This window comes from Schistocerca americana, chromosome 10 (genome assembly GCF_021461395.2).
Source record: "Schistocerca americana isolate TAMUIC-IGC-003095 chromosome 10, iqSchAmer2.1, whole genome shotgun sequence".
NCBI lineage: Eukaryota > Metazoa > Arthropoda > Insecta > Orthoptera > Acrididae > Schistocerca > Schistocerca americana.
Window position 1 is genome coordinate 144,305,643 of NC_060128.1, and position 26,074 is coordinate 144,331,716.

General features: G+C 38.2%; 1 protein-coding gene across 1 annotated transcript in view; it reads left to right on the forward strand.

The window, feature by feature from the left end:
* LOC124552402 (5'-3' exoribonuclease 1) overlaps positions 1-26,074 on the forward strand; it is a 183,738-nt gene that overhangs the window by 35,488 nt on the left and 122,176 nt on the right. Inside the window, exons 8-13 of the mRNA XM_047126666.1 lie at positions 2,980-3,137; positions 5,752-5,847; positions 8,022-8,185; positions 12,746-12,967; positions 14,463-14,610; positions 23,552-23,663. Of these exons, the coding sequence (XP_046982622.1) occupies positions 2,980-3,137; positions 5,752-5,847; positions 8,022-8,185; positions 12,746-12,967; positions 14,463-14,610; positions 23,552-23,663 (900 nt within the window). The remainder of the gene's footprint in view (positions 1-2,979; positions 3,138-5,751; positions 5,848-8,021; positions 8,186-12,745; positions 12,968-14,462; positions 14,611-23,551; positions 23,664-26,074) is intronic.

Consider the following 26,074-nt stretch of genomic DNA (forward strand, 5'->3'; position numbering starts at 1 on the left):
GTTTGAAACAACAGACACCGCACATGTTCTTCCATTATCTTGTTTCCCTAATTGCTGCACAATAGTTTCTACTATTTTCAGTAATGATGAACTTTTATTACATAAGTGAGTACATACACCTGTGTATGGTTTGAGCAGTAACTAAGCTTGTACTGAAACAGAGACTTTATGTAAAACTATCTTTTTCTCCCTGTTGGCCAACGAGGATCAAGTTACAATTTCAACTCATTTTCTTTCATTGTTGTATTCTTTCATTGTTGTTTTCTATTTGTCTACTACTTCTTCATCTTCTCCCCATATTGTCTTTTCCTTTCCTCTGTCCATGTTGTTTCCGATTTCTTCTTTATTCTGCATTGAGAGCCTTCTAAATTTAATATTTTAAAATTTATATTTCTTTGTTATTGATGTGTGTATCTGCTGCACACCAACCGAGGAGAACCTCAATCAAATAATAAAAAAGCAAAACAAATATCTGAATGTATATAGGATATCATTTATATACAAATAACATCTTTTTTATCCCAATTAATTATTATTAAAATTGTAATAACAACATTAGTTCTGCAGATGCTTGCTCATATATAGCCAGTGAGGGTACAGAATATTTCACACCTCTAATGTTTATGAGAAAATTCCCAAATTTAATTCAGCCAGATTATATACCCTCACACATGCAAGGGTGCACACAGGCACAGCACATTATTAGTACTTGTTACATTTCTGTCTGTGCTGGAAAGCATTTGTTGTGTCAAGGCCTCAGTTGATGGTAATGACTGATATTTCTACAGACAATCTTTCTGTCAAGAAAGATATTAGCATGGTGGAAATTTTTATTTGGAAAGTGATAGACTGTTTCCAGCCACTCTACCAATTGTCAGTCCTCTGTGGGTCTTCCTGGTGTTAGCTAAAGACTTCTGATGTTGCAGCCGCCTACCGAACAACACAATCATCCCCATCCCCCCTCGCAGACCATTTGACAGCGCAGTTATGCAGTATTTCATTCTTTTGCAATTGCGCAGAATTTAGACCTTTCTTCTACCTTGTTTGATACATGCAGTAATTTTTTTTTTTTTCAGTTTCATTACAGATAATTGAAAATTCAGCGTTCTTGAGTAACAACAGAAGCATTGAGTCAAATGTAGCAAATGACTGAAATGTGGAAAATCAGAGCAGTCAGTTCCACAGTTCTATTTCTACGATGATGATATATAGGAGGCCTGGACAACCTCTGGTGATCCGCAGGCCTGATTCACACATTTACTCGTGGGTCGGCTCATCACATGACACAATACTAGTGATTGTAGCATATATAAAGTCAGAAGTATAGGATCCACGACGTTAATGTTTACGGGATAACATACTGATTTGGCTGGCACCCCTTTCCTGTCATACCTCACCAACAAGTTATGCCTTAAAACAATGTTTTGAGAGTACATTCATTTTATGTTCACCCCACCTTCAGAAGTTTACATTTAATTATGTGTTGTGAACACTGTTTCTTTGCAGTACGGTACTTACATTGTTTTAAAGTAGCTGTCGTAAAATATTACATTGTTAAGTTCTGTGATGCCGTTAGTAAAGAAACAATGTTCAGAACACACGAATAAATGGAAACATTTGAAGTTGATATACCAGGCATTTTGAAATGTCATCGTACACCTGCAGAAGAAACTGGTGGCAGCTAAACCTTCATAAATTCCTACAACTTCAACAGAATCATTGTCCTAATACAGCCACAACAGATTAAGAATTATTTACTAATGTTAATATAAAAAAAGTGGCAATTAAATGTGCAGGCCCCTTTGCCAAGCAATTAGGAATACTTTGCAATTTTTGGTCACTGTCAAGTCATTGAAGTATTAGAAATTTAGAATGTAAATATCCACAAACACTATTAGCTAGATTTTTGAATACTTGCCCAAAAATACTTTTGGTGACTGACTGTATGCATGTGTTGTTTCTGTAACACTAAATGAATTAAGCCATTATTTCTTTGTTGACAATAAAAAGTATAAAAGTTGAAATCACTTGAATGTAGCACATATCAGTTATATTACACAGAAGCCAAACTGGAAATATGCGAAGAACAGAATGGCAAATTGTTACCTGATAATACTCGCTCTGACATGCTCTATACATATTGGTAATACTGAGAATATTTTGGTCAGATTTAATATTGTTCTTCAGTATTTCTAATATTGTCAATACAATAATACTCAAACCCAGGTGCTCATTATATTACCAATAATACTGAACATGTGAGGGCCTCTTAACTTCTGTGTTACACTTATACTATTGCAGATGATAGTCACAAATTGAATGTTGTTGTTAGCACTGCATTAAGTGGCCAAAACTGCTCAAACCCATGATAGTAGAACTCATTAGAACTTCTACAGACTGCACGGCCAATAAGGTAACGGAACTCATGTGATGAGATAGCAGTGACCCTAATGCACAAATTCCAAAGTATAGCATTTGTGATGTTAATGTTTATGGATAATAAACTAGAATTTTAATTTGGTGCTAGGCATTCTGACATCCTGACCCACAGACTGCCTGGTGCACACTCGCGAGATATAGAATAGTTGACTAACTACAAAAGTTAGTAATGGGGTTATGTATGTGTGCAACAAAAGACACACAATGTCTTACCACATTTTAATTTCCATTTTATCTCATCATTGTGTGTCTTCAGTGATGATTGACAGTCCTCAGTGACTTTGCTCCATAATTACAGAAAAGTTCTATGCCCTTCCACCCTTCCTCACTCTTTCGCAAGAAAACGGACTCCCAGTATGTGTTATCTTATCTGTGCATAAATCATTCTAATGTCACCAGAGAAGTAGATTTTTATGTCTTTACCATAATTTTGTTTCACACTTTGCTTCCCAGTTCGTTTCTCAGTGAGTTAATGGAAGTTACTGTGATTTACTACATTTGATGGTATGTGATGACTAATATCACTCTCTGTTTTTGCAGGATATATTAATGAAGCAGGTGACCTGAACCTAAAGAGATTTGAGCAGTTCATGCAGAGGTTAGCGACATTTGACGTCGACCAGTTTCGTGATACGTACGCTGACTTGCGGGAATTTGAGATGAAGACTGGTAGGCGGCCTGGAAATGAAAGGAAAAGTGTGAGTTGCAGATAATCTGAATAAAACTAGCACAGTCATTATTTTTGTGTAGCAGTACAGAATTGTGTAACCATAGTTCTTCTTTTTTTATGTTGTATTTCAGTGGTTTGAACAATAACTTTTCCAATATAAGAATGCTAGCACTGGGGTTGTGTGACTTAATGTGACAACAGTATTTTCTTGTGTCTGTCTTCCAGTTTTCATTTTTTAATCTGTAAAATTAAAAGGACTGAAGGAAGTGTAAGGGTTTAACATTCTGTAAATGCTGTGGTCATTAGAGGTCAGAAGGGATAACACTGGCTGCTTGATGCTATTACATGAGCACACAAACCTTGTGGAACGTGACAAGTGGCACTTTGTGAGGTGTGCGAAGTGGAATGATCATGCAGGCTCAGTGGAGGTAAAGCAGATGGCAGTATGCGATTCATTGGTAGGATACTCTGAAAATACCATCGCTTTATAAAGAAGATTGCTTACAAAACTCCCATGCGAACCATTCTGTATTCTGATTAAAATTACTTGTGGGTTGACACTTCACACTTCGAACCTGTTTTACTCCAATCACTTAATGTCACAACCAAACTCTTTATCATTGCCAAAACGATTAGTCAGTTCATTTCCAGTTCCTTGTTCAGCTTTCTGTCTTGATGTGTTTGGAAATTTAGGTCCAAATTCTTGGGCCTGCCCTTTTTATTTTGAATTTCATCAGATGTAATAACACACACAATGGTACTAACAAAATACACACCTTTCATACATATTGCAAACCAGACACTGCTGGATCCTTTAGCACAAGACAAGATTTGGAGTCACATATACAGTTATTATCATTACAAAGAGCAGCCCACATTAAATAACTTTCATATGTGAGGCTGAAGTTTTTGGAGGCAGGAAATGTCATAAAAATAAGTGTTCTGCAGAACAGTGACATAGCATAGTGTTTAAGATGCACTCCAGTTGTGTGGAAGATCTTGGGTTGGAATCTCGTAATGGGGTTTGAATTTTTATTGCCAAGTCTTATCAAGATAACTTTGGTTATTATTTTTACACAATAAATTGCTCTAAATGTGACTTTTTTATTTCTAGTACTTTGCTGCATATTTTTTCACTATAGTATTACTTTTTTTTATTTGCGCTTTTTTTTTTTCTTCCTACCTTTTTCTTTTGTTTCAAACTTTCATGTGTTGCCTATAACCTGTAACCAGGACTACTCATCGAATGGTAACCCGGCAACTCACGTAGCCAGTGCATGGATAGTTTCAGGTAATCAATGAAAGAGAGAAGTTACAGTTTACTTTAAATGCTCAAACAGTTTCTCTGACTTGAGTCTGCCCTTAGAATTTAGCTTTAATCACTGTGAAAAAAGCAAGTGTAGTTCATAATTCTGTCGTGGGTTGCTGACCGTTGCTTTCTCCGATACATTGCACATCACGAGGTTTTGGCTACAAAATGTGCCCTCTGATTCAGTTTGGTCATTGGTAACTTAAAATCAGCTGTCAACAGAGCATCTTGTGTTCCTGCCATACCTCACAGCAACTGCTTCCAACATTGCTTAGCTAGGGCATTGATTTGGATGTCATTGTGAAGAGCTTTCTCAGGGCTGCTAGGGCCCAAAGTGAGACAAAAAAAATATTTGCCAGAGCAAACGTGAAAATCAGTATTAAACTGAAAATTACAAACAATTAAAGTTGTTGTCACACCTGATGCGTACATATGCTCCAAATTACAGACAATGCAAATCAGAGGAAAGCTTGCATTCAAAGGAATCCAAAGAGTCCAGTGCGAAGTGAATTCGAGAGGTAAGGTAGGGTCAAAAAAGAAATGAAGGAATGGCACCATGGGCGTACCCAGCGAGGGGCAGGGGGGGACAGCTGCCCCCCCCCCCTCCCCAGAAGATATTCACAATTTTTTTACTAGTTTACTGCTTTATTTAATAAGAAGTGCTGCATGTTTTCTTGGGTTGTACAAGTGCATTCTTGTATTTATAATGTTTATTAAAAGCAGTTTTTCACTGGTTTACTGTTTTATTTAATAAGAAGTGCTGTATGTTGTCTCGAGTCCTTGTTTCCTGAGACTAGTATGACCTGACCCCCCCCCCCCCCCCCCCCCCCTCCCGGTTCAGATCCTGGGTACGCCCTTGAATGGCACAAAGCGATTACTTAACTCAACCATTGGGTATACCATGGCCAAACTTGCCATTTATCTATTCTGTAACTGTTATACTAATCAGAGAAAGCATTATAATAAAGAAGTTGATAATTAAATTACATATTAATGCAAAACACTTCTTAAGATTTTATCCCGACATTTCCAAAAAAACTCTATGGTATGGAGCCAAACTGTCTCTCAGAAATTCTTGATTGTACCTATATATCACAGACGCAGATTCCACAAATTGCATCCAAGTCAATTTCAGCTTTGTATTAAGTCGTTGTGATCAAAAAGTTGTAAAACATTGTGAAATAGTGAAGTGCCCATCTTACAGATTGGTAGGTGAAGTGTTGGTGTGATTGATAAGTGCTGTTTATTCTCTTAAGGAAAATTAGATATGACAATGTCGTGGACTGCTTTGAAGTATGAAGGGCCTGCAAGGTGCCCTCTTCGGATGTTTCAGTACAGGCCAGATCAAACTGAAGATGCAGTGGATGACAGCCCCAGGAAGGCATTGGACCCCGACCTCAGTGATCTGATCAGCCGCACTGAAGACATGGTGAGCCAGCATTTCATAATATGCAAGAGTGGACTTCACAAAGTCCAGTTTGTCTGTAGTTTACATTTTGGTCTGATGTTAATTCCACTCAAATATATCCATTGCTGTTATGTGATACTACAGAGCTATGTTCATACCTGTGGCAATAATTTTTTGTCATGTTTTACAAGTTGTCATCCAATAGGTTTTCTTGGCGTGATTGATTAATGTTTCAGGTGTTCAGCAGAGTTGTCAATTCCAATTTATGCCCAGTATTTTGATGACTGGGCCAACTCTCTGGTTTGAGTCCAGGTAGTTAGTACATATAACAACATAGCTCACTGCACCTGAAGAAGACCTTTGTGTCACTCGTCAAAACATTGTGCATAAGGTGGAATTGACAACTCAGCTGAACATCGAAAAGCACATTAATAGTAAAAGTTTATTCCTCCAGAATTTTCAGCTCTATTTCACAACAAATTACGTAGTTTTGAGCTTGTGAACACTGTGACTTAAGTTTCCTTTTTGTTGGTGTACCATATTAGGGTTATTTTGTTTTGCATTTTCTTTTAAATACCCCCATGACGAAAAATCACAAACAGCAAAGACCAGTGAATTAGTTGACCACAATCCTCAGAAGACTTTGTGAATACGAGATGTAGGTCCACCTTGCTGGAAAAAGGGATACTGCCTTTTCTGCCCATTTATCTGAGGGCAGATGTTCTCAAAAATTTCAGGATAAATGTCTGCACTGATTTGATAGTGGTGTCAAAGAACATTGGGTTCATAATTCAACTACCAGAAACAAAGCACCAATCTCCAATCTTTTTAGTCAAGAAATGTCTGTCCACGTATTGCCAAGGTTGTTTTGAGTACCTTGCAGAAGTTTTGTTGGGAAGTCTTTACACATCCTCCTCACAGTCCTGATCTCTCCTCATGTGAAGCCTTGAAGAAAGACATTTGTGGCTGTTGATTTGCTTCAAAGACGTGCACATGTGGGTACTATCATGGTTCCTTGGGTTACAAACATTTTTCTGTGAAGGCATTGACCATCTGTTTTTAATAAACAGTTTACTTAATTTCACTGCCCCTTATATTTAAAAGTAGACTAAGCTATTAGACACAGCGTGTGCATGCTTCCACTTTTGAGTGTGCCTGTCTGCTACTTAATGACCCCCCCCCCCCCTTTTTTGTTAGAATTGGTGTATAAAATGTTGAATATAACACATTCTTACTTTTCGTGAAAACTTGTTTGTTCCATATCATTCCTCTCGCATAGCCTATAAAGCAATCATCTTCTTTTGTACTTTCACTTATGTATTTGTCACGTCTTCCATGAAATTTCGAGAGATGGGCAATGGCATGAAGTATCATGGGAACCAGTGCCCCAAGACTGCTTACATTAGCTGTGAAGGCTCCAAAGGAACCCTGAAAAGTGTCCACAAATCAGGACTCTGATGAAGATGTTATAAAACTGAGACAATTCTTGGTAAAAAAAAAATCTTTGTGAAAATAAAAATTTAAAATCCGACATCCATCAATGGTAATAAATTTTTTTTCCTGCTCATATTGTATGAATATTTTGTGTGTATCGTAATTGATGCTGCTCTGGATTCGATTTCGATGAAAAGGTAAACTGGTTGAATTGAAAATACTATTCATCTCTCACTGATGAGGAGTGACTGAAAGATTTTAAAGTATATGTGAACTGTATATCTCATTTATATCCACAGTATTAAGAGTAATTAAGAAATAGTATTAGAAAGATGCACCAGAATAGCTGCCTACAATAATTAAACTTTATTAATGACAGACTGTTTAGGCATTTATTGCCATTGTCAAGTATGTCTAGAATGATGCGATGTCCATATTATGTTGTTAGTCAATGTTTTGATTAGATGGTAAATGATGAAAATATGTATACATGAACAAATAATGCCATAAGACTAACTGTCAGACTACTGTCAAACCATAATTAAAATATTATTTTGATACATTTACATCATTTACCATCTAATCAAAAAATTGACAGTTATAAGACAGTTCACTAATGATGTTGTATACATATTGAGAAAGAAACAAATGTTTTGCGTAGCTGCTAATAACAGCAGAAATAACAGACATTCATTGACAATACAGAAATTGTGTTTGTGACTGCTCTGTTGGTGACGGTGTCTGCTTCGTTTGACACACAGCTTGCAGATGGACTCTCGGACAGTGAGGAACCAGAGTTCTGCTTGGAGGATGAGGAATTGTCAACTGCAGGGAGCGATGAAGAGGAGAAGATATTTCTGCAGGAGTTCGACCTCCACAAGAGGGACTACTATATTAACAAGCTGGAATACGAGGCAGTCACGCCGTGAGTATCCTGCTTGTTTTTCTGCTCTAGATGTTGGGAAGCTTTAGTCCTCACACACTGTCACTTCAACTTCATTTAGTGACAGTGTAATGTGTATCAATCTACACTTCTTCTGAACAAACCATTGGCCAATTTAGTTGTGATGCTTTGTTTTTTGTCATGACATTTTCTTTTAGTTTATCTGTTTTCTTGTTCACGTATGACTAGATTACTCTGGAACTTTGTAAAACTAAATCCCATAGATGGAACAGTTGTACTAAGGTTTTTTCTTGCTAGTCTTGAAATTAAGTTTTGTAAAAGTTATCAAGTTCTGATAAAACTGGTACATCATCTTATTGTTTATAATATTGCTGAAACAGCTGTGAAATAATTCATTTGTCGATATTGTGAGTGCGATATATATTGTGTACACTTTTTCCCTTCTTCTTGAAATTTACTCTGGTCAGCATAATATTGCTCATGCTGTAATTCGCACACTTTTGACATTGCAGTGATTGTGCATTCTGCCACTTTTTCTGGTCTGCACCACTAATACTTCCTGCTTCTCATCATCAGCAGATTTAATGATGTTGACAGCAGGTGGCTGTGACTATTGGCAAAGGTACTTTCTGTGTTTGCATCAAGAGGTAACAGCGCATACTATTTTTGATTAGAATGTGGCTATGCTTTGTTATATGACAAAGTTAATCCCTGCTATGGCTGGACCTATGGGTTCACTTTGTTGAGTAATAGTTAACAATAAGTAGGGACCTGAAAAATTCACAATTTCCAATAATTGCAAATATTGATGCAAATTTTGCCTCAAAATGCAGAAACACAAAATTACCTATTAAATGCTGTTTCATAGTGAATTGTATCCAGATGAAGTATTTTATCAGATACAGTTTGAAATTGCTTTATTTTCTGTATATAAATACCAAAAGTGTACTCAGGTTTTGGATACTGGTATTGAAAATCATCTGCTGAAACCCAGTTCCTAAAGTTAATCTGTGTAAGAATGTGTTTTCAAAGCAAAAAGGTGATGAATGCAATAATGTATCAGTGTGCTTGATGTGCTGGTGCTATGTCAATCCTGGATGGTTGAATGGTCTATAAAGGATACACACTGTGTAATGCAATGTTGGACTCAGTTGCAGGACCTAGCATCTTAGAACGAAGGAACGCATGCGTTTGTCTGCTAGCCAAATTTCAAGAGTTGGTATAAAGTGGACACCAAATAGCAGTTTTTTAAAACTGTGATTGCAGCAAAAACTGGTAGAGGTCAGACCTGAAGTACCTCACTTAACAACAGTGCTAACATCGGCAAGCAATTGTGCAGTAGCCGTTACTGTCTGCAGAGGCTGTTGTTCCATCCTGGTAGGCTTTCTGCTGCTTCTGTTTAATAGACCTTTCTCATCTCAGTGTCGTTCATTGCTTCACTACAGCTGTTTAACCTTTACTGTACCTCATACTTGGTTCTACAACTTAGGTGAAACCATTAAAGACAGAACTGTTTGTCTAACTGCCCCTGAACAGTAGAGCAGCCTGACTCGTGGCCTTTTCAGCCCTACTATACTTTTAAATTCTTCTTTGCTGGTTTTGTAGCCTATCCCCAATGTTATTCAATCTGTACATTGAGGAAGCTGTGAAGGAAACCAGAGAGAAATTTGGGAAGGCAATTAAAATTCAGGGAGTTTTCCAGTGTCATTGTTACTCTCTTAGATGGATATTGGACTTGCAAGATAAGTTTAACAGAATGGATAGTGTCTTAATAATACCTTAGAAGACAAATGCCAGCAGAAGTCTAAGGAATATAATGAAATTTAGTCTAATTACTTTGGACAGTACTGAAGAAATTACATTACAAAGGGGGAAAATGAAAGAAGTAATGAATTTAATTGTTTTGGCAGCAAAATGTGTAGAAAAAAAAAATGTACCTCAAAGGAATTGTCCAAATATGATGGAAATTGGTAGATGTGATGTACATGTACAGACAAACAAGTGATTACAATTTCAGAGAAACTGAATGATTTATTCGATAGAAAAAGCTTCACAAATTGAGCAAGTCAGTAACACATTGGCCCACCTCCGGGGTGCAGGCACTTATTCGGCTTGGCATTGATTGATAGAATTACTAGATGTCCTTCTGAGGAATATTGTGCCAAATTCTGTCCAATTGGTGTATTAAATCATCACAATCCAGAGCTAGTTGGAGGTTTTTGCCTATAATGATTCGAAAATATTCAATTGGTAAAAGATCTGGTGACCTTTTTGGCCTAGGTGGGGTTTGACATGTACAAAGACAAGTAGTAGAAGCTCTTACTGTGTATGGGTGGGTATTATATTCTTGAAATGTAAGCCCAAAATGGCTTGCCATGAAGGACAACAAAAGGGAGGCCTCCAGACATGTCTTCACTGGTCATCAGCACTCAATTTGAAGCAAGACTCATCAATGAAGACAATTTTACTCCAGTCAATGAGATTCCAGGATGAAGGTGGTCCGGAGATGCCCTGGATAGTGGTGGTATACCAACCTGACTGATGCCCACCATACATTCAAACAGACAGAAGTGATGATCTGGGGTGCCATTTCTTTTCATAACAGGGACCGTTTGGTTGTCATCCAAAACACCCTTACAGCACAGCAGTATGTTGACAGTATTCTATGCCCCATTTTGTTGCCCTTCATGGCAAGCTGTCCTGGGCTTACACTTCAGTAAGATAATGCTCTCCCGAACATGGCAAGTGTTTCTACTGCTTGCCTCTCTGCTTGCCAGACCCACCCTTGGCCTGCAAGGTTGCCAGATCTCTCCTCAATTGACAATGTTTAAAGCCGTTTAGACAGGGCACTCCAACCACCTCGGGATTTAGGTGATCTAACGCACCAATTGGACAGTGTCTGGCACAGTATCTCTCTAGAGGAAATCCAACTGTATCAATCAACGCTGCTTGCATTACGGCTAGAGGTGGAACAACGCATTGTTGACTTGCTCAATTTGTGAAGCTTTTTCTCTTGATTAAATCATCCAGTTTTTCTGACATAATAATCGTTTGTTGTCTGTATATGTACTTCACATCTACAAATTTCCATTGCATTCAGATAGTTCCTTTGTTGTGTGTCACTTCTGTCTTAGAGTGTAAATGACGATGGCTGAGGGAAAGAAGGTATAAAATGCAGGTCCACAATTGCATAAAAAACATTTCAAGAAAGAGGAATTCCTGTACATCCAATGTAAATGTAAGTGTTAGAAAGTATTTTCTGAAGGTGTCTGTCTGGAATGTAGCCTTGTACAGAAGTGAAATGTGAACAATAAGCAGTGCAGACAAGAAGAGAATAGCAGCCTTTGAAACATGTTGCTACAGAAGATTGAGAACATTGGATAGATAGATAGATAGATAGATCGAATAACTAATGGGGAGGTATTGAGTCAAGCTTGAGAAAAAAGAAATTATGGCACAACTTGATTGACTAAAAAGTAGGACTGCTTTGTAGGACATGTCCTGAGGCACCAACAAATAGTGAATTTTGTGCTATTGGAGGGAAGTGGGTGTGGGGGGGGGGGGGTGAATTTTATTGGGAGACCTAGGTATGAATACAGTAAGCAGGTTCAAATGGAATGGATGTAGGTTGTGGTAGATATGCAGGGGTGAAGAGGAGCACAGGATAGATTAGCATGGAGAGCAGCATCAAGGCGGTCTTCAAATTGCAGAAAACAACAACAACAACATTCAAATGAAACTACATGGTTACAGAGACCTTTTCAGGTCTCGAGCATCTGTGATGTATATGTGCAGACTGAAACGACAAATGAAAATTGGTACTAGGGCTGGAATACGAACCAGGGTCTCCTACTTACTAGGCAAATGCGCTAAGCACTACACACCTTGGCACAGTGACTTTGCATAACTGCATGGACTACCCCACATGCCTCTTTTCCCAATCAAAATTCCTGTTATGGGAAGTACCAAATGGGCTGAGGTGTGAATGGGATTTTAGATTTGGGAGGGATGCATGCTAGGGTAGGTCGTGCAGTTGTGCAATGCCACTGTGCTGGGATGGCGTAGTAATTAGCCAATCAGCTTAGCAAGCAGGTGACGCAGGTTCAAGTCCTGGCCTTGGTACAAATTTTCATTTGTCACTTCAGTATGCGTATATATAACACTGACATTATTCTTCTTTGCTTCTATATTTGTTTCCCATTCACCTGTTTTATTATTCTGTGACTTGAGTATTCTGCCCATCTTCTACACTGCATGAGTTGCTGTCAGCCAGATGCTTATCTCCCGCCACAAAATAAGTGACATGGGACCTTCAGCGGTTTATGGTTCTTGCATTTGCCCCCTCTTCCTGCATTTTATTACTTTTTAAGGTTTTTTGTAGCTTCACTCCTCTTAGGGTATGCTACATTGGAGGTGATGCTACAAAAGATCAAATTGGCTGTCCACCATTGTGTTCTTGTGGAATCCTTCAGGTTTTGATTGTTAAAGGTAGAAGGGAGTGATAACCTTGCTGTTTTGTCAGTTTTGACCCCAATAATCAGTCTGCCTTCGATGTGACAGTGTAATTGTTTCAATGTGCAGGGAGGTGATGCGGTCGCAGGCAGAGGGCTACGTGCGTGCCATCCAGTGGAACCTGCACTACTACTACAATGGCGTGTGCTCGTGGTCGTGGTTCTACCCCCACCACTACGCCCCCTATGTCTCGGACATCCGTGACTTCTCGTCGGGCCTGCGGCTCGAGTATGACATGGGGAAACCCTTCCTTCCATTCCAGCAGCTGCTCGCTGTTCTGCCCACACTCAGGTAAGATATGTCTGTTTATTCCTGTAACTGTATGGAAACTGTTTTTTGTGGTCCAGAGGTAAGTGCGTTTTCAAATGGTAGTTGATAAGAGTACGGATTAGGCTTTCCTTCAGACATACAGAGGTTTAAAAGTCATTTATTTTTGCAGCAAATGTGTATTGGGTCTAGTTCACTTCCATCTATCTCACAACCTATTAGTCAGAAAGCGATGGAACTAGCAAGCTTTGTAAACAAGCTCCTAAATAACAAAGTCAGAAAAAGGAGAACTATAAATCAGCCGCATAAAGGCATCAAAGTATCTTTGATAAGGATAAAATCTTAAGTAATGAATCAAAATTTGTCCCAAGGCTGGGACTTGAACCTGGGTGTGGCATTGTGGCTCACACAGCTGCACGGATTACACTAGTCCAATGCCCTCCCTAACACAAACCTCAATTCATGCCTTCCCCATTATGTACAAAGCTGGGATGCTGTTCCAGTATCAGAGAACCACAGCAATACTGACAAAGTAAGAAGGGGAAAATGGGCTGAAGATATGAATTGCGGTTTTTGTTAAGGAGTGCACTGGACAACATTGCCATGTTGGTGTAGTAGATAGCACATCTGCTTAGTAAGTGGGAGACCTGGGTTCCAGTCCTGCCCTTGGCACAAATTTTAATTCATTACTTCAGCTTCTATCTGTATCAAAGATAATGTTGAGACTCGTATGTTTTCAGAAAAGTGTAATTCCCTCAGATCAAGAAATCAAAGTACTTCAACTTGAGAGAAATTTTGTTATGTCAAAATTTATTGAACGGTTTGAGTGCTACATGGGGCAAAATTAGTTAGGCAAACAACATAAAACTTATAGAATGTGCACAGTGTAAACTGTTAAACCACCTTGCCAAGGGTCGCAGCTCCACAACAATCATCCAGTGAATTAAATTGCTTCGATCAATAAATGTTGCTGTGGCATTTTAGCACCCTTCAGATAATAGACTCATACTCACTAAGTAGTAAAATTGTAAACATATAGTGTTGTAAGAGTTGAACTGTCAAGCTACTGTCAACCCATAATTGACATATTACTTTGAATATGTTTGTTATTTACCTTCTTGCCAAAACAGTGACAGTTACAAGACAGTTTCCTAACTACATAATATCGCTCTCTCACCAATGTAGATGTATTTGACAGTGGTAATAAATACTGAAACAGCATCTCATGAATAAAGATTAGTTACTATAAGCAGCTAATCTGGTGCATAATAGTGTAATTTTCTTTGATCATTTAACAATTCCACAAGAAAAATTCATGCAAAATCTGATGATATCTAGTGAAGATAGTCTTTAAAACTAGAGCACTTGACACGAGATCACCTTTTATTTGTAATGACGTATGTAAAGCAACATTAAGAAACAGATGGATATCTACATCATGAGACTTCCAAACAACTGTAATTAAATCTGTCACATTCTCACTATTATCCATTGTGAGCTGTTTGTTCCTTCCTTCCAGCAAGAACCTTCTGCCTGAGCCTTACCAACATCTCATGGAAGAAAAAGACTCTCCACTCATCTCTTTCTACCCGACGGACTTCAAGACAGACCTAAATGGGAAAAAGCAGCAGTGGGAAGCTGTCGTCCTGATACCGTTCATAAATGAGGCAAGTAGTAGGCCACTGCATCTAACAGTAGTAATTTACTGTGTTGTATTCGGCAGAGTGCCACCATGAGTCTGAAATATACACCACCTGATCAGAAGTATCTGCACACCCCAGTGCAGTGCAGAATTGATCACTAAGGGCCGATTGTATCAAGCTTTTAACCTTAGTTTAAGACAGGAAATGAAATCAGATCGAGCTTAACCTGGAAATCTGTGTTGTATAAATGGTAATCCCAACTTATATCACCATGAAGTTGGATTGTACAGGGTGTACATAAAGTCTGGGAATACTTTCAATTATTTATTGCACAAGAAATAAACATTGTGCAGATGTCATACATATTGCATTTTGAAGAGAAACTCTGAAATATTTTTATTTTATTTATTTATTTATTTTTTACAAAGATTCAATATGCGTACCGTGAATGACCTGGCAGACGTCAATACAGTAATTGAATTCTTGCTACACCTCTCCCAGCATGGCATTATCGACTGTGGCAGTCGCTTCCTGTATTCTGTCCCAGAGCTCTGCTACATCACATGGTAGAGGCAGTACATACACCAGATCTTTAACGTATCCCCACAGAAAAAAGTAACATAGAGTAGGATCTGGTGATCGAGCAGACCATTTCATGAAACAGCTATCCCCTTCTGTAGCACGGCACCTGCACTCGCCATGTTTGCGACTAGTGCTATCGGCAGATTACCAAACTATGCTGTGGCGGTATACATGGAAAAAAAGCTTTCAGGGTTTCTCTTCAAAATGCCATATGTATGACATCTTTACAGTATTTGGTTCTTGCGCAATAAATAATTGAAAGTGTTCCCAGACTTTATGTACACTCTGTATTTGACTGGTGAAAATTCACAGTTCAAAGACAGATTCAGCTCATCAGTATATAGTGTTGTGACTTAACGGTTTGTGACTTTTGTTTTTAGCAGATACCAATTGAAATAGTAAAAAAAGTTGTTATTAACACACACAAAAAAATTGTAAATAAGTATGTGACTATACCACTCCCATGCAGCTGTTGCTTTTCTGTGATTTTTTATTTTATTTTATTTTTATTTATTTTTTTAAATCTCGAAGGTTCCATTAAGAAAATCTCAAATCAGCTCTTGAGAGACGATTCATAATTCATGTGATTAATTCAAAAGCATTTTGTAAACATGTGGCAGGAGAGTAAGAAAGGAAAATTCAAAATATTTGCAGTGAACAGTTAGGTATGGGAATTTTGACACAACCCCATAGTGATTCAACATCTCTTATACGTTTTCTCTCTCGGCTCAAGTAGCAGTAACTGTGCGATTGGTATTAAATGTTGTAACTACCAAACACATCCTTAAACTGCTAATAATTCCACATGCTGTGATAAATAGAACATAAACAAGTATTTTGAAATAAACTAGCTGCATAATTCTGTTTCATTTCTTTTGATGACACGAAAGTTGTGTTGTAAACTTCAGTGAAGATCATCACATGTTGGAACCCATGTCAGTTCTTAGAACTTTTTTTCCATTTGTTACTACCTTCTCCACTTTATTGGTCATAAATATAATTATAACAACATTACCATGCCATTCCATTCAATACTATTGCATCCATACCATACACTCTGTTTTTCGAGCGTTCTGGACCACTGTTGGGCAAAATTCTGTGTGCAACAACACTACGCAATGTGAATTACATTGTTTCCTTTTATTTACTTTACAGATATGAGTATTCAGATGTGGCCAATGATGATGATGATGATGATGATGATGATGAGATCCAGTTATCCACATGTTCCGTGAACCCACTCTTGGAGTTAAATAACCAGTCATTTAAGCTTAGGTTTTGTTTGGAGAAAAGTACTGTAGAGTTGTTAGAACTAAGGCTCAGAGACCATCTGATGAAACCAACCAAAAGAAACCAGCCATTGACTGTAATGTGCATGTTTCTGTTGACGTTAAGATATTATGCCATGGGAACCTTTCAAATAGTGGTTGGTGATCTGTTTAAAGTAGGCATAGCAACAGCCTGCAGATCTGTCCATAAGGTATCAGCCTACATTGCCTCATTGAAAAATGAATTTATCGAAATTTCGATGGATAAAAATGACATTAATAATACCCAGCATAATTTTTATCGAATAGTGCAGTAGCGTTTTAGACACTGTTGACTGCACTCTTATCCCCATCAAAGTGCCAGGTGCTGACAATGCTGAGATGTTTAGAAACTGTCACAGGCGGTTTTCTTTAAACGCACAAGTGATCTCAGATGCTAAGCTGTGATTTTTAAGTACTGTGGCTGGGTGGCCAGGATCTGCCCGTGACAGCAGTAGTTTTGGAAACTCACACATACATGCTCAATTGAAAATGCGAGAAATTCCAGAAGGGATACTTCTGGGAGTCAGTGTTTATCAGTGTTGCAGGTATTAGTTGACTTCGTGAAGAAATGGCGGCTGAGTGAATCTGTAAACGTGCCCACAAGAAAACCAGATCAGCAGTTGAAAGAATTTTTGGATTACTAAAAAGACACTTTTCCTGTTTGAGTTTAGGACTCAGAGTGAAAGTAAATCATACGGCAGTTAGAATAGTTGCAGCATTTGTCTTGCACAATATGGCTGTCAGTGCCTCAGTGGAGGAGCCTGAAACTGATGTATTTTCTGGGAGAAGAGTGTACACAGAAATTCCAGTACCTGCAGAATATGAAGCCAACAGAGGTCATAATGCAGTGATGGCGGCATTTATTAATAATGTATTTATGTAAGAAGTTAAAAAACTGGAATAAATGTAACAAGTGTCAGTTTGAAAGCCAGATTTTGTTTTCCTCTCTTTTAATTCTAGTTACTTTTTTATCTCCAGGCTATCGATTTCTGTATCGGAACAAAAACTCCATGAATAATATTATAAACTAGCTTTTACACAACAACTTCATCTCAAAACATGAATCAGAGCATGTTAAAATGTATGTACGAGGGTTGAATGAAAAGTAATGCCTCCACCTTCATTAATTGGGTTTGGATAGGAATATTTTAATAAATCAATCCTTAGAATGTGATCTTTAGTTACCAATATTCACTTTTCCACATAATCACCATTCAGTTTGGATACATTTCTGCCAACGATGAACAAGTTTTCTGAAGTCGACACACTGTTTCTGCAACCACAGTCTCACAGGTCTCTCAGTGTCTTCATCAGAAACATATGGAAGAAACATATGACGCTAAATCTAGAATGTATGGAGGATGCCGTATGGTGGTGAGATTCAGTCTCTGAAGTTCTGCTGTGGTGGCACGTGAAGTGTGTGGTTTAGCATTGTCATGCTGCAGGAAAACATTTCCCTTTCCCTTTTTGACCCTTGTTAGCCGTCGTTTTGCGTTCGTAGCATTGTGATGCAACACTCTGAATTTATAGTTAACAGAATCTTCCGTTGGCTCTGCATAGAACAACATTATAATAAATGAAAAGCACCAGTTTGCTTTTGTTCTACAATATTACTGTTATGGTGTTAACCGGTTTTCAGCTTACAAGGCCATCTTCAGACATTTACTGAGTGTTGTCACCAAAGAAGTTACAATGTTTGCAAACAACATTGGAAGAGAAGTAACACATTGAGACTGAAGTAGAAACATACAGTAAGTAACATCTTTGACAATGTGGTGGTAATGCAATGAAAAAGTAAGAATTGAACAGTAAATAAATAACAGTGGAATAGACAGGAAAACCTTTAACACAGAATGGGAACAGCATGCCTACATAGCAGTTTCTATTAATAAACAAAACTAATACAATAAAATAAAATTAGTACTAGACAAGGCTACATCAAGCAGTATGAAAGATGGAGTGTGATACACAAACCAATTAAAATAAAAGACAGTTATCAATGTAAATACAGAATACGTAAGGAACTTAAGCAGTATCAATAAGAAAAACAGAAATAAATAAATGCAGGAAAATGGAGGCATTTGAGGGAACATACAGTAAATGCAATCTTTGAGAGTGTGGTGGTACTGCATTTTAACATTAACGTTATATTCAAAACAGTGGCTATGTAATAGTTTGCATTAAATAAATGAACAAAGTAAAATATGAACAATATTTGATGAGGCAACTAAAAGAGATGTTAAACATGGGCAGTAATAAAAGTACCAGTTAAAAGAAAGCCTTAACTATTGAAACTACGGTCTATATGGGATACAAAGACAACTTCAATAAAACAATATAACTTAATGAATACAGGAAAATGGGAATATGTAGGAACAGACAGTGTGGGAAGTAATGAACAACAGAGATGATTATATGAAGTTTTGGAGAGGGGAAGTGTTGAGTAGTATCTGCTCATTTAGGATTAGATCTGGACTGTGAGCTAGATCTTTGTTAATTTCCAGGGCTCCCAGAAGGTTGAGTTTATGGCCTTTGTTTGGTAAGTGAAGTACACAGGACACTGGCTGGTAGTTGTGACCCTCACTCAGTACATGCTCAGCAAATGCGGAGTCAGAATTCTGCAACCTCCAGCTGTATTCATGTTCAGCCAGCCTAGTTGCTATATCTCTGCCTGACTGACTGATGTAAAATTTGTCACAATCAGATCAGGTGATTTTGTATACCCCACTGTTGGCTAATAACTGGATTGTATCTTTGCTATTAAACACACACTGGGCTGCCGTGTTCTTAACATAGTAGGAAAGCCTATACTTGCAGGCTTTCAGTGCTTTGACTACAATCTGTGATACCTCACCTAGAAATGGTAGTGTACACCATTTCTTGCAGACAGTAGATGGGGAAGCAGGTGGGGCATAGAGGAGGGGTATAATTTTCCGTTTTTGTGTTCTGTGCAAGATGTGGGTAGTAAGAACTGGACTGTAGTCATTTTTCTCTTCGGCAGCCTCACCTCCAAAGAATGTCGCACCCTTTAGACCTACATCATCCTTCACCCACATCTTCTTGTTCATCTTCTTCATCTCGGAGTTGGTGTCGGCTAAGATCGATCTGCTGTCTTCTGGCGCGGGCATAATCAAATATCCACCGCCTTTCTCGGCAGTAGCGCACCAAATGTCCCAGTCGTTCGCAATGGAAACATACTGGTTGGTTATCCGGATCCTCCAGATGTCAGTCTTCTTTGGTGCCCAAACAGGTTCCTCATGTGGCATTGTAGGAACGTAACTTCACCTGGGTCTCGACTTTTCACCATTTTAAGGGGAAATTAATGATGAAAGATTAGGTTCAATGTCTGTTCCACTTCCTCCCTTATGACCACTTGAAGCGTCTCTGTTTTTTGCTCGCTTTGCAATCCACGTGCCTTCTGAACTTCCTCTCTCACTATCTGACGAAGAACACTTGTGAACTCAGTTCCTTCCTCCATCACAGACATCGATACGACATTTGGAAGCCGTTAAAACTTCTTGCGTGTAATTCTGTTTTGATGCATTGTCTCAATATACTGGCCCATTTTATGAAGTCGTCTGCTGTTGAAACCTCCTTCAGGAGTAGGGCTTGATACATATCCTCAGTATCACCCTTCATGAGATGTACAACCTTATCTTCCTCCTTCATTCTAGGATCCACTATTATACACATTCTTCCATAACTTTGTTTAGAACTGTGTTGAACAGAATAAGAGAGAGTCCATCACCTTGTCTCAGACCTGTTTGAATGTCGAAGAGTTCTGAGATCTGCTCCATATATGTTACTTTAGATTTTGTGCCATTTAGTGTTTGTTTTAAGATTTTTCTCGTTTTGGGGTCTTATCCCTTCTCTTCTAAAATTTGGAATAGTGAGGGCCTGTCTATTGAATCATATACTCTTTTGAAACCTATAAATGTGCATATTACTAGTTTTTGTCTGAGAGCTCGCATTTTGAGTACGATTTTGAGGTTGAAAATTTGCTCTGGACATGATCTGTTATTATTATTTAAATTTGATTGAACATATTAATTTGTGATTTCAATGTAAAATGACTAGTTCCTCATCATCGTGATCTGTCATGCGAAATGATCCATGGAACAAGAAACTAAACATTAACTTGCATTTCCTATTAATCTCGTGAAAATTAAAGATCAATGGGTAACTTAAATTTTCTTATCGAATTCTGTAATGTAATAATTGAAATACGAATTAAGGTAGTGAGAGTCATAAAGGCCTAAAGCACACCATAATTGATTTTGAGATTGTGGCATGTATTCATGAGCCTGACAAATGTTGTCCCACATTGTATGAGGGTCTACTGAAAAGTAATGCCTACAAATTTGTATTGAAAACTCTTAAAGCTTTTAAAATAAAACAAGCATTACTAACATTCTACACCTTTGTTCTTCATGTCTACATACTTACAGCCCTCTGCTGCTAGAGGGCTTCAAATTGTAGCATTTAACATGGTGGTGCGCAGTGTAACTATGACAGTGAATGAGAAACAGTGTGCTGTAATAGAGTTTCTAAACACAGAAGAGTTTGTCTACATATAGAGCACTCCCTCCTTCAGCATTGCTTTGCCAGGCTACACATAAAGGCTGTGAAATATGCAATAATCTGATACTTTGGGTTCACCATTATTAGTCATCCTCCATACAGTCCTGGCTTGGCTCCATCTGATTTTCATCTATTTCCAAAACTTTGATAGTGATGAAGCGTGTAAGTGGAGATGAGGTTCTGGCTCAGTCAGCAAAGCCAAACATTCCATAGTGATGGTATCAACAAACTGATCTCTTGTTGCGAGAAATGTTCTCATCGCCAAGGTGACTATGTTGAGAAATAAACATGTAGGCTGAAGAATGAAAGTGTAGAATGTTAATAATGTTTAAGAGTTTCCACATAAAAAATTTGGAAGGACTACTTTCCAGCATGCCCTTTTAAATATGAACATTGACAAATAGCATAATTTTGTTGCTCTGCACTGTTAAGTTGTTAGAGAGTGTTGCTAGCATAATTTAGTGTCTGTGTGACATTCATAGTAGTACCAGGTAATTAGATTGGCAATAGTGTTTGTTTTGAGTTGCTGTTGAAGATGGAGGCTATAGCTTGCGATAATGAAATGCTACAAAATAAAGGTAAAAAAAAGTCTAAGGGATGAAAAGTAGTGGAGAAAGGTCAGGAAGCAGAATAGGAACATTGGTGAGGGCTATGTGAATACCATAAACAGGATGATCACACGGAAAGAGCAGAGAAATGGTTACCTGTGTAATCAGCGAGATAAATGTAAGGTTAAACTACCATGCCAATGTTCGAAAGACTGACTAAACCTTTTACAGTCTGTATAATGGATGGTGAGGATTTCAGAACCTGTGGAAGTGTTACAGACCATACCACTGACCCAAAAGTTGATCTACATCTACATGGTTACTCTTCAACTCACACTTAAGTGCCTGGCAGAGGGTTCATTGAACCCATACTACTTCTCTACCATTCCACTCTCGAATGGCGCATGGGAAATTTCAGTTCAAGCTCTGATTTCTCTTATTTTATGATGATGATCATTTCTCCCTATGTAGGGGGGGGGGGGGGGGGTGGTGTCAACAAAATATTTTCGCATTTGGAAGAGAAAGTTGGTGATCGACATTTCGTAAATAGATCTCGCTACAAAGAAAACTGCCTTTGTTTCAGTGACTCCACCCCAACACGTGTATCATATCAGTGACACTTTCACCCCTATTGTGCGATAACACGAAATGAGCTGCCCTTCTTTGCGCTTTTTCGATGTCCTGATAACACTGTACAGTTCAGGAATTTTACAATGATGTTTCCAAAAGTTGCTAGAGTTGTTTCTGAAGTAACATATTCTTCGTAGGACACTTTGGGAGCCACTATTTTCTGCAAGTCACGCTGAGGGAGATGACAATTTGTCATTTCCCCATAGTTTGTAGATGCCTAGCAAAATCTAGTGCTCAAATATGTATGTGGAAGGGAAATACCAAGCTTGAAACACAAAGACATTAAAGAACTACTAGATTTGATTCCTGAAGTGGACAGTCACTTTTATCTACCCCTCAAGCCACAGAATGTGCTTAATGAAAATTATGATAATGAGGACCATGAAGTGCTGGAATAGATCATAATTATATGTGTGGTGCATTTAGTATCTGCCTTTTTTGTTCTGATTTTAGTTTCACTAATTACAAATTTTCAAACTGTCAAAAAGACACTATAGTCACTATCCCATATATGAAAAGTTTGTGAATTATGATTAATAATAATAATTGTAAATGTTAATTAAAATTTCATGTTCATTATTTCTTCGTAGGAAATATAGGATGTTGAAACTTGGTTAAAAAACAGTCAGCTGTATGAAAATGGTGGTTTTCCTACAAATCTGATTTTCACAAACATCTTTTTTTCCCAAAACTTTGTGTCTCTTTTTTTTGGTCCCTTATGGTCTTAGTGTGTCAGTCATTTGTTCTTTTAAAACAGTATTGGTAATTTTCATAATTAACACTAATCTGTAATACATATAAAAATTTACAAGTAAGAAAGAAAATAAATTTTTGTTGTTAGAAAATCTGTGGTTTAGTTTCAAAAATGTTAAATTTTAATACTTCCACTGAAATGACTGAAAATATAGTCTGTGAACAAGACTGAATTTAATTTATTTTCATTTGGAATTATTATGTATAAAAACTCTTATTCTAGTTGTGATTAAGACTATAATTTATACTTAGGGCAGTTTGTATATAAGGTAAATGTTGAGTGTGTTGAAACTAGGAAGAATTGCGGTGGTGATGGTAGGTAGGTCAGTTGAAGAGGGGGAGGTGGAAAGGAGTATACTGTTCTGAGGTAGGTGAGACAGTAGGGGGCCACCAAGTTGCCATAGGGTGACGACCACAGAGCTAACTGCTTTTCTGCCATACTTGCACATCAGAGCTGGCTCGACAAATACTGGATAACATGTCAGTGGAATTTATTTTCTAGATGTTTTCATAAAGATGCTAAAGCTGTGACAATTTGTTTTTTCTAATTTGCACTCACAGGAGGAATTGCTGAAAGCGATGGCTCCCTACGAGTCTCAGCTGATGGAGGAGGAGCGGAAGAGGAACACTCCCGGCCCGATGCTAGTGTACAAGTACACAGACGACGATCTTGGTGCGTATGTATGTGAGGCGTGTGGAGCACAAGTACGGGGTGGTTCAGAATGATAGAAGAGATTTCAATCGTTTATTACAGACAAACTGTAAAAGATAGAAATACATTGCACAAGCCACTGGATAGAGAGAGGTTCAAAGTTTTGACACAGCTGCACTGTTGTGTGTTGCAACATGGCAACTACACCGCAAGACAAATTATTTTGTGTGTCAGAATCTGCAAAAAGTCAATAAGTCCGTAGCTCGTGGTCTAGTGGCTAGCATTGCTACCTCTTGATGATGGGGTACTGGGTTTGATTCCTGGCCGGGTTGAGGATTTTCTCTCCCCTGGGGCTGGGTGTTTGTGTTGGCCTCATCATTCCGTCATCATTCATGAAAAGTGGCGAGATTGGACTGTATTCAGATGTGTACGGCTGCTGATGATAGCACAGTTCAGCAAAAAAATGTTTGTGGAGAAAATATGATGCTGGCATAATGTTGGCTGTCCAGTAGTGTTTACAAATATTAAGTGGTTAAGTTTCTTGCACCAGGGCACTCTATTCAGCAGATTTGAACGGGTAAACGAGTAAAAGTTGTAACAATTCGTGCCTATCTCCTGCCGCTGTCTAGCTCTATGTGTTGTGGTGGCTAATGGGACTAACTAGGTTCATTTGAATGAAGATATGACCAATCACAACCATTTTCAAACTGTCTCTACTGTGCAAATGCAGTTTCATTGTTGTAATCATCGTGACACTTTTATAGAACCATATTTAGCATGTTTCGGTGTATGGCCACATGGAGTGCTAGTTGACACCATCATTCATTTTGTGTTACTCAAATGTTTTTAGTGTAAACACAATGCCAGTTACGTATTGTATTCATGCTGAGCAAAACGTATTTTGAGAATTTATTCTTGTTATCAAGTGCAGTATTTACGTATGTATTTTTCTGATGTTACATAAACAAACAATGTGAGTGATAGTTTGCTTGTGTGTGTGTGTGTGTGTGTGTGTGTGTGTGTGTGTGTGTGTGTGTGGTTTTCTACATAACTGATGAGGCACAGTACCTGATAACCTCAAAAAGACGAGTACAGTGCAAGAGACGCAGAATAACACATATTCAGACACTATACAAAATACTTATTTACATATTTGCACTTGACAACGAGAAAAAATTCTCAAAACACATCATGCTACGCATGAAAAAATACGTAACTAGTGCAGTATGTCATTATTTAAATAATGAATGACAGCTGCAGGCTTTCCAAAAACATCGATTATGACGTTTGAAATTAAAAATTCTCAAAACGTGTCGTTAAGCAGGACAAAATACGTAACTAGTGCAGTATTTCATTATTTAAATAATGAATTACAGCTACAGGTTTTTCAAAAACATCACTTATGACATTCGAAATCAAGTCAAATGTTTCCACTTGCCAAACAGTTATCAATTCCAGTTACATCAGCAGTTTTTATTAGATTATAAATCTTTATTACGTTATAAAAAAAGTCCCTGACAGGTCTTTTTATGCCTGTTATGTACATACATCATACATAAAGTACAAGGAAGTATCCTGTACGTAACTTTTACAGCTTAAAACATTATTTCCCACATTTTACATTTTCCCGCATTTTACACCATTTTTTTGAAGTCCCTTGAAAAGTGTAAAAGCGGGGTTTCACTGTACTACTGTGCAATCACTGCTTCATTTGTCACATCTCTTATATTGAATCCCTTGCTCTCCAGTGCCGGAGGAGTATTCCAACCTGTTGACATCCTACTGCTGACTCGGGGCACCACTAACCAACCCCTGTCTTACACGCAGTGTTCCTCCTTGTCCACCCCACATAGCACATAAACCCTGCCTAGCTGATCTTTTCAATTTGGCACATCCCAAGCAAATACAGAATCAATACATTCCCGCAACATGGTTGTTGACCTTTGCACCAAAACCATTGACTCCACAGAAGCTTCAGACGTATCCAAAGGTCTCGCCTTTAGCTCTACACCCAAATTTAATCATGCTGGACTTGTCAAAGACCTCTCCTTCTCCCGATCCCTGCAGTGGAAGCTTTGCCACCAATCCCTTCAACCAAAACCAAATAATGCTAACAGTGAACTCTGCCACTCCCAGTTCACACTACCATCCAGCTGTGTCTTTTCCCCATCCCACTTAACCACCTGCTTGTCACCTTCCAGGATTTCCTTACCTCCAACTTAGCCCCACCATCCTTCTCCAGGTCCCTTCCCCAGAATACCAACCTTCCAACAGAAGAAAGAATAACCTTACACAGCCTCAAAACAAATCTTGACCTAATCATCCTACCAGCAGACAAAGGTTCCATCACTGTTGTTATGAGTGGTGATGATTACCTGGCAGAAGGCCTCCGCTAATTATCTTACTCCTTCATGTGTAGACTCTGCCAGAGT